The sequence below is a fragment of the Balaenoptera borealis genome, assembly GCF_965194805.1.
Source record: "Balaenoptera borealis genome assembly, chromosome: 1".
In the NCBI taxonomy this organism is placed as follows: domain Eukaryota; kingdom Metazoa; phylum Chordata; class Mammalia; order Artiodactyla; family Balaenopteridae; genus Balaenoptera; species Balaenoptera borealis.
In genome coordinates, this window is record NC_138860.1 from 31,787,659 (window position 1) to 31,805,987 (window position 18,329).

The window sequence follows — 18,329 nt, forward strand, 5'->3', positions numbered from 1 at the left end:
CCACCCCAGTTAATCAATAGTCCTCCAAAAATGATAACTGAACACAATACTTGAGAAGTAACCGAACCAGCATCGATTGGAAATATCATCTGCCCAATAGGAAAGAAAGAACATATATAACTTTTACAATCCAGTCCAAACATTGTATCAGCTTCCCCACCCCAGCTCCCAGTCACAGCAGCCATATCAAATTGTAGGGTCATTTGGGGCTTAAAATTTTCTTTAAATCTAGAATTTTTTTTCTTGTGAGCTCAGATTACATCTCCCCAATCTTCTCTCTTTTGCTGCTAGATTTTTGGTTTATTGTTTGTTTATTAATTTTCATGTAAGTTTGGTTCTTTATCCTTCTTTCCATTAAGTTTTATCTTGTAAGTTATAGCCTTACATAATTTTTTGGAGTATCTCTTTGTTACCCTGTCTTTTAACTAAGATTAGCAAATTGGCATCATACATTCATTTTAGCAGAATTCCATCAGTTTAATCATGCAAATTATTGATTAAAATGCCATAAAGTACAGAGAGGAAGACAGAGTGCCACTACTCCAAAAATTAGCACACCTTGAAGGTAGTTGTTTATTTAGTTATGAACCACACCTTTTTCTGTGTCATCCACAGAGATACCATGAAAGACTGCTAAATGCCTTACTTAGTCCAAGAACCTTTGTTTAAAGCAACTTCCTGTCCTCAAGTCTGGTAAACTCTTTTTAAAAATGAGTAAATGAGCGTGTACATGACAAAGATCTAATATGGTTTATATGGGGAGTTCTTAGCAAAAAAATAATCAGAAGAGCAGTACGTCATTAGAAAAATGAGCAAAGGTCTTGAACAGTTTTAACAGAGGAAATACAAATAGTCAATAAATACATAAGAAATCAAAAAGAAAATCTATATAATAACCAAGTTTAATTCAAAAAGCAAAAAAAAACTTTTTCCTTCAAATAGGTTAGTTTTTAAAATAATCATATCTAGGATAAGAAAATTGGTGATTTCATACATTGTTAATAGGAATATGAATTGCTAATCACTTTCTCGAATAGAACTTTACAGAACATGTCAAACCCTTAAAAAATCTTCTCTCGCTTTCAATCAGTAATTCAACTTCTAATAATTTAATTCTAACAAAACTCCGATGTTTACACACAAACAAGAATACTCATTGCATCATGTAACTGCCAAAAATGACACAATCTGTATATACAACAATAGTGAATTCCTTAAATGCATCAAGGTATATCAACCTGATGCGGCTATTAAAAATTAGATTTCAGAGCACTGACTTTCATCTTTTTTTATTGCCTCCCACATATGACATAGTAATACATATATGTTTGTGAGTGTGTGTGTATGTATATATAAACTGTACTTGTGTACATTTATATGTGTGTAGGACTAAAATAACATTTCAGAAACAATACATTCCCTTATTATGTGCAACGCACCCTGATATGTTTTGATCTGTTCTATGATTTGTAATTTTTTCCTTAATGTTGGTAGCATCTTTCTAAATTGATTTCCTTTCCCACTAATGTCATGAATTTCAACAAAACATTGTTTTAGAAGAAATATATGTTACATGGGTAATTGATCAAAATATGATCATTTTAATAAGCATGTTACTCACAATAAGCCATAATACTATGCACAGTATAATATCAGTTTTGTAAAATAATAAAATAAAATAACATTTTTATATAAAAAGTAAAATGATATATTAGCATGTAAATAACTGTATTTTGGGTAAAGTTTATTTCTTCTTTATATTTTTCTATGTTTTCCTCATTTTCTCTAATGGATATACACTTTTTATTTCAGGAAAATATTCTTAACTAAGGAAATGAAAGTATTTGGCTTTACTTTTTCTATCTCAAACCACACAGGGAGCTAGTAGTAAGTGCTTACATATAAATGTATTCATAAACCATCTCTTTTAAGTACATAATAATAGAATTTTTTCCAGCGTTCAACATTAAATATACCAGCCTCCAAACTAGCTACAGAATCCCCTTCCTTTCCTTCTTCCTCCTTTCCTTCCTTTCTTTTTCTTTCTTTTTTCCTTTCTTTCTTAAATCTCAATAATTGAGCTTTCTTTAATTGTCTAGAAACTCACACTTTTCAGTTTTGCTAAAATTATTCACGGTGATTCAGTAAACTCACCTGCAAATTAACCTAGGAAGCTTGGTTTCATTTAAAGCAGGGAAGATCTTTCCAAACCCCTAGCCTAGTTCAATTCCTTCTTAACACATTCCTGGTTAGTTTCATTGATATGAATAACCAGGGCAAAATAAAAGTTGAAAAGACCCAAATTCTGTCAGTTGATTATTTAATAGGGTGTGACCAAGTGCTCCCATTTCTCATCCTACCTTGCCTCTCCTCCCCCAAGATAAAAGTCCCAATACATTTGAATCTCATTACCCTGGTTTCTAGAAGCTTATTCTTAAAATGTGATTTCCAGCCAAGGAACTCAGCTCATGCAAAGCAAGCACATATTTGGGGACTTCTATAATATTAATATTGTTTAACAGGTATCAGTTGCTTCACCAAGCCAGGTAACTTAGAGAATTGTACAAAATAGCATGAACAAAAAATGTACAAGTACTGGCAAAGAGTCCAAAAAGGGAAACTGCAGAAGAACTTAAGGGGCAATTAGAAGACTTCAGCCAAAACCTGAGTAAGAAGTTTAACTGAAGAGTGAGTAGAACCTGAGCGGAGAGAGCAACAGGTGCAAAAGTCAGCCAAAGAACCATTCTGTGGAGTGACAGTAGGTAGTTTGAAAGGCCAGGGAAACCAGGTTATGAATGATTTTGAAACCCAGGCAAAGACATTTATATTTTTTAAGTGAAACCAGGGCAATTTTCAGTATGAGAGTAAAAGAGTAAACAGATAACATCCTTTAGTTCAGCCTGTTTTAAGAGCATACATGTCCTATCTCTAGTCCAACAACATCTCATTACCACCAAACAGTCAGCTTTTTATTACACAGCTGTGGGGCTGAGCACAGGTTAGACAACTGGGTCATATACACCAATAGAAAGTCAATGACAAGATTTGCCCTCTCTTGGTCCCAGCCTCTCACTGTGGCCTCTGGAGCCTACATGGCATTCTAGAATATACTTCTAAGTCTACAGCAACATATGGGAAAGACTAGGAGGCAATGATAAGAAACACACAAGTAGGAATTATAAGAGTTAAGATGTTAACATGTTTTTTAATCCAAAAGATGCTGATAATTTCCTATTCTTCTCTTTAAGCTCTTTCATGACTATCTTCTAAAAATCCATCCCTTCATTTATCGTTGGTTTGTTTAGTGTCCTGTAGACTCAGAAAGACTGCTGTATGTTTTTATGACAGTAATAAAACAAATAGTTGGTCACTCAAGCAAATATAGTTTCTCTCTACTTCCTTTATGGATTAGTGTCTGCAGGAAAGGAGTGTGGAAATTTGCCTCCATGTCAAGGCTCTCAGACTGGAGCTAAGAGCCTGACCTTTACGTCCATTTCTACTGGCTCACAGCTCTTTGTCAACTTTATGTTATCACTTTAAGACCAAGAAAGATGTTAAAAATCAGGTGAAATTCATAACTTTTGATAGTTAACTTGAGAAGGTGAAGAACCAGCAATAGGTAGTTTTGTTTGGGGGAGTTTTATTTTCCTAATTATAACAAAATCTCTATGCAACATTTAAGATAGGAAGGGATTGGTTTGGTGGAGATGAAATTTTATTGAGACACTAGAAAACCTTCTTTGTTTATGTGGTAGCTGTATTGTAGATTAGCCAGAGGCTCTGCCTTCACTTAAGTGCCAGTTAAAGTCAGATTAATTTTGTCCTGAAATTGATCATGTGCTTCTTTTGCTAGCATACTGTCCATTAACTAGATATTACAAAATCTCATAGGATCTTAAGTTTTTATTTTGTTTTGTTTTGAGTTTCTGTCTTTGCCTTTCTCTATGGATTTCCATTTACAATATAATCTATTTCCTTTATTTTTTTTAATTTTTATTTTATATTGGAGTATAGTTGATTAACAATGTTCTGTTAGTCTCAGGTGTACAGCAAAGTGATTCAGTTATACATTACATGTATCTATTCTTTTTCAAATTCTTTTCCTTTAGAATCTAACAAGAAAGGGTATAAATCATATAACACAAATGTAGTCATTTGGTTAAAAATAATTATTATTCATATGGAATTCAGTTGTAAGCAATTTGATAAAAACTGCTATTGGTAAGGGATTTTTAGCCCTTTTAGTTTCTAGAATTAAGATTTTAGAACTTAACTATGAAAATTTCCAAAAAAAACAGAAAATTTCCCAGATTCTTCAACTTAGAAAAATTATGAAAAGATAATTAGCAGGATTATCTTTTAAGGTGATTTCATACAGCCTCCAAGGAACCACACTGAAAAGGATTGTTACAAAATATCTGATGTGCAAATATATTCTTTCCTACCCACAAGAAAGGATTAGTGTTCTTTTTAAGATTTTCCAGTAGAGTGAGCAACTGGTATTTCTTTGTGCACTAGAGAGCACCTAGGTATTTTTCTTTCCAGTATGTGAAAAAGGCAAGATTTGCACAGGGCTTACCGATAGATCCAAGTAATCTAGGTCTTCAAATCTAGATGACTCACTTGGGTGTCCATGCTATTTACTTTGACCCCTGAGTGGGGCACTTAAGTTCTTTTTACTATTAGTTATACCCAAATTTGCCTTTTAATTGTCTCAATACACAAAACAAATACCCTTATTACATATTTGGTGAGTCCATATCTCACAAGTGTTTCATTGTGTGGCTATGTTAAGATGTATACATGTGTTCTCCCATTTCTGTTCATCTGTTTTCCTATTATCACAAACCCGAGGTTTACTGTAGGCCTCAATCCATGAAGGAGTGTTTTTAAATTATCTCCTGGGACAACAGCTTATCAAGCTAAACTTTTACCTCCCCCCCTTTTAATGAAGTCTATACCAGGAAAAATACTAATAGCTTCAAGGATATTTGGGGAAAAAAGGTAGAAAGAGAACAATGTAACTATTTGTTACATTTACAAAGATGACACAGTTTCCACCCATCCAAATGAAAAATGACTCTGAGTTGCAAATGGCTTCCTATTTCAATGTAACTATGCTATTCATCTTCCCAATAGTTTGAACCAAATTACATTAATCTGTAGTTTTAAAATAAATAGTTTTATATTAACACCTTTATCCTCCTCCTCAACTGTATAAGAATTCACTCTTATGCTTGAACCAGTATATGGTTCTCTCCATCCCACAAATGGCATTAGAAACAGTAAGCACTTTCTAAAAATACATTAGCCTCAGAATGAATATATATGCACACATGTTAATAACATAAAACAGTAGTAAATATATGAAATAATATAGTCTTCAAGTATAGAAAAGTAGTTTTTCTATTCCAACATTATTTGATTAACCTATTGCTCAGGTTTGGAGTGTTAAAAGTAGTATAATTTCAGCTTCCAATTCATGAGAAATTTTCTGCTCTTCTCAGAGTCAGAATTGTGACTTTGGGTCTCAGTGTCCTAATGAGAAAGAATAATAATAATAATAGTAATAATATAATAAGGTAATAGGTAACATAAACTGAGTACACAGAATGTTCTGAGAACAGTTTTAAGTAATTTACTTGTATTATTCTTCACAACAAGCTTTAAAAATAGGTACTACTATTATCCCCATTGTATGAATGAGGAAACAGGCACAGAAGTGGTGGCAAGAAGAAACAAAGCATATTTTGTTTATAAGGCCAATGTAAAGTAGGGTGTCCTGTTAAAAATCTGCATTTTCTTTCATATTTTTCTTCCCAGAGAGTGATTAGAGCATAGCTAAGTGGGAAAGATCTTTGCTAAACTTTGGATCTTTTACTATCAGTTGCTAAAAACTAAGTTTTGAACCCTTTCTCCAATTAAAAGAGAATGATGCTTCGTTTTCATCACTGCTGTTCAAGTATACAAAAAGGCCTTGTCAGTTACTGTACAGGATGTAAAGAAAGCTTAATTTTGGAATTATTAATAATTTCTTAAATATATCATTCTTTTCTCAAAATATGGTCATGAATGATGATTTCTCTCCCCAAACCACACCACCCATTTATCAAACTCTGAGCCACATTAGGTGGTAAATCAAGACTATTGCTATGACTAAGTTATTACTAAATATTATATTTCTTAAAAAATCTCTTGGGCTTCCCTGGTGGCGCAGTGGTTAAGAATCTGCCTGCCGATGCAGAGGACACGGGTTCGAGCCCTGGTCTGGGAAGATCCCACATGCCGCGGAGCAACTAAGCCCGTGAGCCACAACTACTGAGCCTGCGCGTGTAGAGCCTGTGCTCCACAACAAGAGAGGCCACGACAATGAGAAGCCCGTGCACCGCAATGAAGAGTAGCCCCCACTCGCCGCAACTAGAGAAAGCCTGAGCACAGAAACGAAGACCCAACACAGACAAAAATAAAAAAATAAATAAATAAATATATTTAAAAAAATAAAATTTAAAAAATAAAAAAAATAAATCTCTTGATTTTCCATTATTATTTTATCCTCTGAGAAGTACAAATTCCATCTATTTTTATACTAGAACATACAATGAGGGATAAAACAGAAATAACCAATTAATGATCTGCTATTCTGATCAGAAATTTAAAATTTCTTACCTCTCTAGAGTATTTGTAATTTACAGGGACAGTTTTGGTTATCCAGGTTTTCAAAAAATGAATATGTATAGTAGGTATTAACATAAAATGTAGAATCAGAATATATGGGATTTTTCTGGGATTGGGGTTGGAAGAAATCAAGTGGAAGAGGAAGGTGTCTACAGTTTGAAGTACAGAACAAATAGACTTTTATCTTTAGATGTATAATTGGCACTGGTTGTTTGTTTTTCCATTACCATATAGGATAGGGGATAGACTCAATCTTGAGTTTCCAGCAATCTCACCCTCAAAAATCATTTTATTTAATTAAATCATACCCTCTGCATACCGAGATATTTATAAATGCAACACTAATTTCAGCAGTTGAACAAGAATGCATTCACATTGCAGAGCAGCTTCCTAAGGTTTGTTGTAACATGTTTATAACCAGTTGCAAACCTAGGTGTTGCATCATCGCTAAGCCTCAGTGGAACATTTTGGACATGTTTTATGATTTGCTGATTTGTGCTGTGAACCCATCAGTCTGTTTGCAGTGGGGAGGAAGTGGGTGGGTGGGGTGGGAGGACGGAAGAAGGGAGGATCATTTTGTTTGATGTGTTGGTGGAGGGAGGGAGGGAACTTGGTCATGAAGTTTGAACTAAGATGCACCTAAAGGGTTCCATTTTGACCCTTGCACAAAATCAGCTGCAATAAATAGATGCTACTCATAAGCAGGTTTTCAGTGATCATATTGTTGTTTTTTTTTTCTTGTTTATATTTTTTTCTCAGGGGAAATCTCTCACGTCAAAGAGGTTAACAAGCCTCGTTCAGTCTTATTAAAAGGATCATCTTGTAGCATGAAAGTGAACTGGAGTCATTGCATATACTTTGTAGTTCTTTGTTGTTACCTGCAGCAGAGGACATTAGACCAAGATGTTGCATGAGCAAAGGACCTGAATTGTTCTTTCTTTGTGTACATTAAGGCACTGCCATCTCCAAGGGACTCTACCATCTCGATGCCTCCATTTCAAAATGTCTGCTAACTTCCTCCTTGTACTAAGCTGGATCTGTGTCTTTTCCTTTTTTAACGATTCAAGTGAAGTAAATCTTTTTCCCCCCTTTCTCTCTATCTTAAAGCTTCTTCTAGCCACACAGTTCACTAAAAATTCAGTCACAAACTGGAAGAATTGTAAAAGGAAAAAAAGCATATATCAATAAGTGTACATACAGCTTCACATTTATTAAATAAATTAGCACAGAAAGTTTCATTTCACCAATATATCACAGTCAGAAACAAGCTATGTCTTTGTCTGTTGTCTGTATATTCTTGGTTAATGTTTCTCGCATTTATTTTTATACCATATTTAAATGAAACACCTTTTACTCCAGATGTATTAAAGTTGATCCCTTCTCTGTAAATTTGTGAATGTTTATATTGTTGTTTTATCTTTCATTAAAAGATGCATAATCTCGTTGCTTTTGTAACTTTTGACTTCTGTGCTAATTGAAAATGAAAATGCTGAGAAAGCATCAACAAATGTAGTCACAATGTAAGCTCTCACCCTGGAAGTTTATTTCAGGGTTTCAAGACAAGCTTGGATGGTGCAGCAGCCAGGAGCAGACTGAAAGTGATTCATCTGGGAGCTCCCCCAGGATCAGGTAGATGCTTTTGCTCCCCTGGAAAACAACACAAATTGGCCTTCCACATTTTCAGAGCTATTTATGAGGTCTTTCTAATTATTAATATGTATCTCTATGTTTTACAAATGCATATTTTATTAGAATTATGTTTTAGTGTGACTTTTCAACTCAGGAACAGATTCTTTTCTTTAAGTATAATTCTAAAACGCCTAGATCGGTGGCTCTTAACTCTGGTGGTTACACATTCCTTTAAGAACATGATGGTAATTACTAACATTCAGTGAGTGCTTACTAAGTACCTACCACTGTATGATGGGCTTCACATGCCCATAAAATCCTCACATTTAACCCACACAGCAGGCCTATAAGATTATTTCTGCAATTTTGAGAATATTGAAGCAGAGAAAGGTTAAGTAACTTGTTCAGAGTCACACAGCCTAGTGGTGGGTTGGGATACAAATCCAGATGATCTGACTCTAGAGCCCACTGTACTACGCTGATACACTATACCACACAAATTCTTTTGGTGAAAGTTAAGTGAAAATCCATACACACTCTCACATAGGAAATATTTGCACTGAATTTTAAGACATTCATAGAATACCCTCTGAAATTCATCCAAGGACCCCAGGTAGGAAACCTGACTGCCTTTAAGGGTTGGATCAGTGACACAGAAGGTCACCCAGCCAAGAGATAGACCTAATCTGTTTGCTTTTGCATCCACCAAAGGACTGCAGAATCTGGTTATTTAAAAAAGAAAAAGAGATCAAGTTATTAATGGCTATTAATTACTGTGAGTAAATTTAAATTCCAAAAAAGTTTACCAATATTGATGCAAAATCAATAGTGGAGTTTGTTGGCTACTTTATAAACTGCTGCAAGATGGAAGAGACTTATATATAGGCTATAATCTGAACACTGTGAATAATTTAAGAAAGATTTAATTTTATGCCCACATGGCTTTTTAAGAACAATACATAAAATGCAAATAAACCTAAGTTTATAGATGTTCTCCCTTAAAAACACTTAAGTCAGGACAGCTTTGAGCCCTGAAGCTAAATTGAAACCCTATCTAAAGGAAACATTGTTTGAAAGAAAACAATAACCCTTTTAGAAGAACATGATGCATAAACAATAAGCCTTGCACAAATATGATTGGTCATTTTGGAGGCTATTTTTCAAAAACCATTCTTACTAATTCCAAATCATGGAATTGGATTTATACAGAAATAAAAGGCATATGAATGACAATAGAGGGCAAAGAAGTGAAACCCTCAGGCAAGTATCCCTAAGTCAGGAGCTCCCAGTAAAATTGTGAGTCAATTTCTAAGTTCAAGTACATAAAAGTTTTAAGTGGCCTAATGACTCATTTTAATATGGTTTAGACAAGACTCAGGATACAAAACAGTGGTATTTCAGGGAAAGCACTTGGAAAAGTTATGGAATTCCTTGCACCTAACTCAAATAAGCATGGGGCAACTGTCTCCCACCCCACCTTGGGACAATTTTATCTATAAGGCATAGAATAAAAATCTCTCTAGTTTCTAATGAATAAAATGGTTTCTAAGAAGTCTTTTTCTACCTTAAAGCAATTTTAAAAGTTATTCACCAAAGTAGTGACCCAGAGTTCCTACACTTACGCTGCAAAACTATGTAATATAGCCTCTAAATTGCATCGACTGCTTCTTTCCTTTGCCGTGTATGTTACAGTAATGTTTTTGGTGGATATCCAAAGGAATTTCTGCTTGAATCAGAGTAGTAGAAAGGTAGTCAGCAACCTTAACTAAGCCGTCTCCTGTCAGATGCCAGGAAAATAAATGAAGGCAGAAACCTTCCCTCTTCATTATTGCAAGTGTGTGAGTTGATCTTGCTACTTAGGAGTAAAGTTCTCACTTCTCTTTGTAGATATACGATGGTTTATTAATAATTTTGGTCTATGGAGAAAGGCAACTCTTGGCTACTAGCATGAATTTAGTCCAGCTACATGCACTGATCATCACACATATGATTTTTGTGTTCTTAGATACATACTTGAAAGAGCACATTGAAATATTCCATGGTTTTACTATTCCCTGTGACTATCTCTCCTAGCTGGGCAGGAGACCAAAGCCAAGTGCTGAATCAGGATACCAGAGACCAAGGGAAAGGTATAGAGAACAGTCAGGTGTGATGGTGGGTTGGGAACCAACCAGATAAAATCAATGAAGAATCAGGACCAAATGGGTGACCAAAAACTGAAATTGATAAGTCAAGGAGACTATGTCTTGAACAAGTGGATTCTGGAAATTATAGCTCTGCAATATAGAAATGGGGCTTTTCAGAGAGCATCAATGGCCTCACCTGTGTATAGAAAAGAAACTTCTGCAGGAACCTAGCCAGTATGAGCTAGAGGTGGTTGACGGTTATTATAATGTAGCAGAGATTAAATTACCTGTCTTTCCCAGTTCAGGGTATTCAAAGGAATCTTTGTCTGGCCCCAAAGTACAAGAATAAAAACTTCTCCCTCTCTCACACTCTAAATTTCCAGAGGTCTCTGGGATAACACAGGGAAGTGGGTATTTAGTAACTAAAATATTCAGTTTTGTTATTATTACTTTATAGAAAATACACATTTAGTTAACTAATTTTTTAATAATTTCTTTGCTTACCATTAATTCTTCTTTTTTGCATATATTCTTCAAACTTCTTTTTTTTCTCTTGATAGAGACCATTATCAAGAAGTAAACTTGGAAGTTGAAAAGTAGAAGAGAGTAGAAGGAAACAAAATATTTTAACTTTGTCTTATTTTTGAGAACTGAAGTACAAAATAGCTTTATATTTAGCTAGAAAAAAATACATTTAAAATTTTAACTATGTACTTATACAGTATACAATATGAATATTGAAATGAAAAATACCACTTCTAAAATATATGATAGGGAAATGATGAAAAAAGAAAACTAGGTCTATACAATTGGAAATAAGAAAGGGGAAGGGAAGTAAGAGCATATTAAATGGCAAACACAAAATAACGTGGAAGAAATAAATTCAAATACATTAGTAATTAAAATGCAGGAGATGATTTAAAATCATCTCTTAGAAATTCTCAGATTAGACTAAAAGTGCATCTGGGCATAGTTTATAAGAGACACCTAAACAATACTACCCAAAATTCTAATCCAAGGTGGCAGTGTGGGAAGATTCTGAACTCACCTTTTCTCATGGATGCAACATATCAACATCTGCATGTAGAGAAATTCCTCCTGAAGAAGAACTGACAGCTAATTGAACAGCATCTGTACAACAAAAATGATAGAGACGTTTGTAAGAGGGGGGTACCAGTAGAGATGGGTAAGAGAAATGGAGACACAGTATGTTTTGCCAAAAGTTTTACTTTCATTTTAGGTTCGAAGGATTCGTTAACAAAAAGACACCACTCATCAAACAAATGACAATTTCAACTTAATTTTAATAGAAAATCATTAAAAATAAAGAAATAGAAATGAAAAGGGAAAGAAAAGTAAAAGCATGTACACCACCAAACTGGGCCAACACCTACACCCAGACTCCAACAGCTGGGAAGTCCCAAAAACAGTAATCTGGAGTCCCAATTGGGAAAAGTCCCAGGCAGTGTGTCCACTCTGCAGGTGAGACTTCAAATTGCAGTTTAGAGGAATCCCGTTTATAATACCAGGCTGCAAAGTGATATCATCAGTTTGTGTGCAAATATGCAGCTCTGGGTTTCTTCAGCAATGCTGTTTATCTCATTTTGTGTATTATAAGAAGTTCTAGACCCCTGGGAACTTGCCAGGTCCCCAAGGCTCAAGAAATTCCATGATCCACTCCTGCTTTTTTTTTTTTTTTTTTAATTTATTTATTTTTGGCTGCTTTGGGTCTTCATTGCTGTGCGGGCTTTCTCTAGTTGTGAAGAGTGGGGGCTACTCTTCATTGCAGAGTGCGTGATTCTCATTGTGGTGGCTTCTCTTGTTGCAGAGCACGGACTCTAGGCATGTGGGCTTCAGTAGTTGTGGCACGCAGGCTCAGTAGTTGTGGCACATGGGCTCAGTTGCTCTGAGGCATGTGGGATATTCCCAAACCAGGGATTGAACCCGTGTCTCCTGCATTGGCAGGCAGATTCCCAACCACTGCGCCACCAGGGAAGTCCCTCTTCTTTATCTTAAGTGCCTCCAGACTTGCTGGCAGCAGCTCACAAGCAGGCATGTAGTCCAGGCAAGGTCACTAATCAGTTAGAGGCCTAATGTTGCCTCTGAAGCCTGAACAAGTCTACTTCCATTTCAAACCTCCTAACACGGCATTGACAGGAACCCCACCCCCAACACTGTGACATGCAGTAGGGAAGCATATCACTGAAGGGCAGGTGCATAGACTTGCTTGCCCTGGGGCACAATGGAAAAACACTGGTTTAAAGGGCACCTAGACTATATGTGAGGGAAATTCATTTACCAACCCTAGAACTTCTGCCAAACGGGAAGGACACTGCTGAAACTCTCTCCAAGGTCAGAGGTGCAAGACAGCACGATTTTTTGTATTCCCTTTTCACCTTGATATCACAGGTGGGAACATGATCCAGGGCTCTAAGTCAGCCTGCCAAGGCCAGCTCAGTGTGCCCCAGACCCCAGTCCACACTATCTCAAGCCATCCCCCCAAGGCAGTGCTGGTGCACTGTATCTCAGTTTCCCCTGACTGTATGCACTCCAGCTCCAGCTGTCCCACCAAAGTGGTCTTGGTGCAGCATGCCCCAGGACCCCCCCTGGCCCATGTCTGCTCCAGTTGTCCACCAAGGCAGCTCCTGCATGGCATGCCCCAGTGCCTCCACCCCCCCGGCCCATGCCCACTTCAGCTGCAGGTGGCCTGCCAAAGCCACTCTGTACATGAAGTCTACACAGGAGATCCAGAGGAATAGGTTCCAAACAAAAGAACAAGATAAAACCCCAGGAAAAAAAAAAAAAAAACCTAATGAAACAAAATAAGCAATTTACCACATAAAGAGTGAAAAGTAATGGTCATGAAGATGCTCACTGAACTCAGGAGAAGAATGGAGAAGCACAGTGAGAGTGAGAACTTCTACAAAGAGAAAATATGAGAAAGAACAATCAGAGCTGAAGAACACAAGAACTAAAAAGAAAAATATACTAGAGGGAATAAACAGTGGATTAGATGATACAGCAGAAAACCAGTGATCTGGAGGACAGGATAGTGGAAATCATGAAATCAGAACAGCAAAAAGAAAAACAAATTTAAAGAATGAAAACAGTTTAAGGAATCTTTAGGACAACATTAAACATACTAACACTTGCATTATAGCAGTCCCAGAAGGAGAAGAGAGATAAAAGGGGGCAGAAAAAAATATTTGAAGAAATAATAGCTGAAAAATTCCCCAACCTGGAAAAGGAAACATATCTAGGTCCAGGAAACACAGAGAGTCCCACACAAGATGAACCCAAAGAGATCCACACGAAGACATATCATAATTAAAATGGAAAAAGTGAAAGATAAAGAGAAAATCTTAAAGGAAGCAAGAGAAAAACAATTAGTCACATACAAGGAAACCTCCATAAGACTATCAGCTAATTTTTCAGCAGAAACTTTGCAGGTCAGAAGAGAGTGGCATGATATATTTAAAATACGAAAAATAAAAATCTTACACCCAAGAATACTCTACCCAGTAAGGTTACCATTCAGAATTGAAGGAGAGATAGTTTCCCAGACAAGCAAAAGCTAAAGGACTTCATCACCACTAAACCAGCCTTATAATAAATGTTAAAGTGTCTTCTTTAAGGAGAAAAGAAAAGGCCATGACTAGAGATAAGAAAATATATAAAAGAAAAGTCTCATTGGTAAAGGCAGTTGATAAGCCACTTTAAAGGCTAGTATGAAGGCTAAAAAGCAAAAATAACTATAACTACAAAAAGTAGTTAAGGGATACACAAAATTTTTAAATGTAAAATATGACATCAAAAACATAAAATGTAGAGAGTAAGGGATTAAAAATGTAGTGCTTTGGGCTTCCCTGGTGGCGCAGTGGTTGAGAATCTGCCTGCTAATGCAGGGGACACGGGTTCGAACCCTGGTCTGGGAGGATCCCACATGCCGCGGAGCAACTGGGCCCGTGAGCCACAACTACTGAGCCTGCGCGTCTGGAGCCTGTGCCCCGCAATGGGAGGGGCTGCAATAGTGAAAGGCCGGAGAACGACCCCCGCACTATGATGAAGAGTGGCCCCCGCTTGCCACAACTAGAGAAAGCCCTCGCATGAAATGAAGACCCAACACAGCCAAAAATAAAAATAAATAAATAGATAAATAAAGTAGCTATAAAAAAAAACAAACAAAAAAAAGAATACATCTCTGTTTAAAAAAAAAAAAAATTTAGTGCTTTTAAAATGTGTTTGAACCTAAGCAACTATCAGCTTAAAATAAGCTACTATACATATAGGACAATATATATGAACCTTATGGTAATCACAAACCAAAAACCTACATTAGATACAGGAAAAAAAGAGAAAGGACTCAAACATGGCACTAAAGAAAATCATCAAACCACAAGAGAAGAGATCAAGAAAAGAAGAAAGGAACAGAAAAGAACTACAAAAAACAAAAAACAAAACAGAAAACAAGTAACAAAATGGCAATAAGTACATACTTATTAATATTTGCTCTAAATGCAAATGGACTAAATGCTCCAATAAAAAGACATATCTAAAGATACACAGACTGAAAGTGAAGGGTTGGAAAAAAGATATTATATGCAAATGGAAAAAGAAAGCAAGGGTAACAATGTGTATATTAGACAAAATAGACTTTAAGTTAAAAACTCTAACAAAAGAAAAAGTTGGTCATTACATAATGCAAGAAGAGGACATAACATTCATAAATATTTAGCACCCAACAATAGAAGCACATAAATATATAAAGCAAATATAAATAGACATAAAGGGAGAAAATGACAGCAATATAATAATAGGAGGGGACTAACACCCACTTACATCAAGGGACAGATCATCCAGACAGAAAGTCAATAAGGAAATATTGGCCTTAAACAACATGTTAGATCAGATAGAATTAATAGATATATACAGAAACTATTTGCAAATGGTACAACAAATAATGGGTTAATATCCAAAACATTTAAACAGCTCACACAACTGTCTCAAAAAAGAAAAAAAAAAAAACACTGATCTTTTAAAAATAGAGAACCTGAATAGACATTTTTCCAAAGAAGACATAGAGATGGCCAACAGGCACATGAAAAGATGCTCAACATCTCTAATCACCAGGGAAATGCAAATTAAAACCACAGTGAGATATCACCTCACATCTGTCAGGCTATATCAAAAAGATAACAAATATCAAGTGTTGACAAGAATGTAGAGAAAAGGGAACCCCTGTGCACTGCTGTGGGAATTGTTACAGCCACTATGAAAAACAGTATGGAGTTTCCTCAAAAACTTAATAATAGAACTACTATATGATCCAGCAGTTCCACTCTGGGTATTTACCTGAAGAAAATGAAAACACTAATTTGAAAAGATATATGCACCCCAATGTTTATTGCAACATTATTTAAAATAGCCAAGAAATGGAAGCAACCTAAGTGTCTATCAATATATGAATGGATAGAGAAGACGTGGTATATATTTATAATGGAATATTACTCAGCCATACAAAAGAATTAAATATTGCCATCTGTGACAACATAGATAGATCTAAAGAGTATTATACTAAGTGCAGTAAGTCAGAGAAAGACAAATACCATGTGATTTCACTTATATGTGTAAAATCTAAAAAACAAAACAAATGAACAAACAAAACAGAAACAGACCAATAGATACAGAGAACAAACTAGTGTTTGCCAGAGGGGAGGAGTATGGTCCCCTCCAAGGAGGGATGGTTAAAATAGGTGAAGGGCATTAAGAGTTGCAAACTTCCAATTGTAAAATATATGTCATGGGGATGTAATGTGTAGCATAGGGAATATAGTCAATAATATTTTAATAACTTTGTATGATTACTAGACTTTTTGTGGTGATAACTAATGTATAAAAATATCAAATCACTATGTTGTACATCTGAAACTAATATAAGTCAATTATGTGTCAGTGAAAAAAATACTACCCCAGAAAATGGAACATAAAAATTTTGAGAATATATATAAAAAACAAAATACTTACCAAAATAAAAATTTTATATCTATCCAAAAAACAATTCAATGTGAAAAGCATTAACTGAAATCAAGAGTTACATTCATATGGATAAATAATCAATAATCCATAAAGAATTTAAAACAATCATAAACCTACATTCACCTAATAATACAGCCTCAAAATTTAAACAAAACTGCCAAATTGGACAAATACATCATCATAGTGGGAAACTAAAATACTGCTTGCAAAAACTAAGTGTAACAGTTATTAAAGATATAGAATATTTGAGTAATATAACTAACACACATGCATTTGCACACACAGACAAACACACACAACAGACAGGGTATTGCCTTTGTTTTCCAACACTCTCAAAACATTTAGAAATACTGACCAGATATTATGTGCAAAATAGACTCAATAAATTATTGAAATAGGTTCAATAAATTATTGGTATTATTTGCTAAGATACAATAAAAATAGAAATCAGCAATAAAATGATAAACAGGTAAACTTTCTTTAATACAAGTAGAATATGAAAAGCAAACTACAATATTCTTGAATTAAAAAGGAAATCTAAATAATACTGGGAAAATAGATCTATCTGGTCAAGAAACTAAAGCTGTTACTCTAAAAAAACAAATAAAATGATAAGATCTCCAAATTAACCATGAAAATAAAAGATGTAGCAGAATTAATAATATTCAAATTAACATCTTCAATATTCTTTTCTTCTCCCTCTTCTTTTTCCTTTCCTTCTCCAGCTATTCAAAGCATACATCATTAGGTGGGGCTTAGCAAGGTGAGTGGCTAGGCAATGTGGGTGCTTGGGGAGAGTCATAGAGGCTCAACATAAGGAGACAGAGACCAAGCAGGGAGATGAGGTGGTCCTCACAGGAAAGGCAACCTAATATGGCCTATGAAAGACTGGGCAGGGTGAAGAGAGTGTGCATAAGGAAAGCACACAAAGCAACAGCCCAGGGACAACCAGGGCATCAGAAACCAAGCAAAGTGAGGGGGGCATCCCCAGGCCTGAGGGTATAGGTTTTTGGAGATGGAGAAGAGGGAAGAGGACCTCTATATAGGGGGACATCCAGAGCGGGGCCCACAGGAGGCCAGAGGGCATCCACCTGGGGGCTAGAGGGTAGTTGGCCCAGCAGCATGGGATGTTAGATCTGCCATATGCTGAGGAAGGAATCCTTGCATAGAGGGGGCAGCAGCAGCAGCAGCCAAGAGCAGGACATTGGAACCTGAGCAGGGTAAGGAGGATGTTCACAGGAGGCCAGCACAGATGTCAGAGCCAGAAAAAGTTGAGAATGTGTCTATCTAGGAAGAAGGCTCAGCACAGAATCCAGAGGCTTAAGCATATTATAGTCTACATGGTGAGTAGACTGGTACAGCATATCAGAGCCCAAAAGGATCGAAGAGGGTTACCATGCAGGGAGTGACTCAGCCCAAGGAGGATGAATAGGGCATTCATTTGGAATGGGAAGAGGTAGGTGCAATGTTGGAGCCCAAAAGAGGTAAAGAAGGCATTCTTACACAGTACCAAGTATGCGAGAGGAGGTAAGGAGGAAAAAGGCAATGGCAATCAAGAGAGGAATAACGGCAGCCAGCCCTCTAATTGTTGGAGAAGGGGTTTAGAAATATGAAAAGGGAGACAACTAGAAAGAACCCTAAGATGTTTGATTAGCATTAGAGATGCCACTGTGAACTTGTTTTCATTATATAATGGATATAGATATAATGTGTACATACATACATACACATAGGTCAAATAAATAGATGTAATGTGTACATACATACACATAGGTCAAACAAATTCCCTATGTCCACTGAGAGAGCCTAGGAGCAGCTACATCTCAATGACTAGAAGCAATCCAAGCTCCCAGATCACAGCTT

At 36.0% G+C, this 18,329-nt stretch overlaps 1 protein-coding gene across 6 annotated transcripts in view; it reads left to right on the plus strand.

Moving 5' to 3' along the window:
* Positions 1–14,608, plus strand: part of RGS7 (regulator of G protein signaling 7) — a 600,338-nt gene extending 585,730 nt beyond the window's left edge. For 5 of the 6 annotated variants that reach the window (XM_082340984.1, XM_082340980.1, XM_082340985.1 and 2 more), the window contains one exon: positions 7,435–14,608. Coding sequence is in view for 3 of the 6 variants with exons in the window: in XM_082340985.1 (XP_082197111.1) it covers positions 7,435–7,485 (51 nt within the window). In the remaining 3 variants the exon portion in view is untranslated. Of the gene's footprint in view, positions 1–615 lie in introns of all 6 variants that reach the window. The other variant, XM_082340986.1, reaches the window with a different exon arrangement.
* Positions 14,609–18,329: the final 3,721 nt, after the last annotated feature.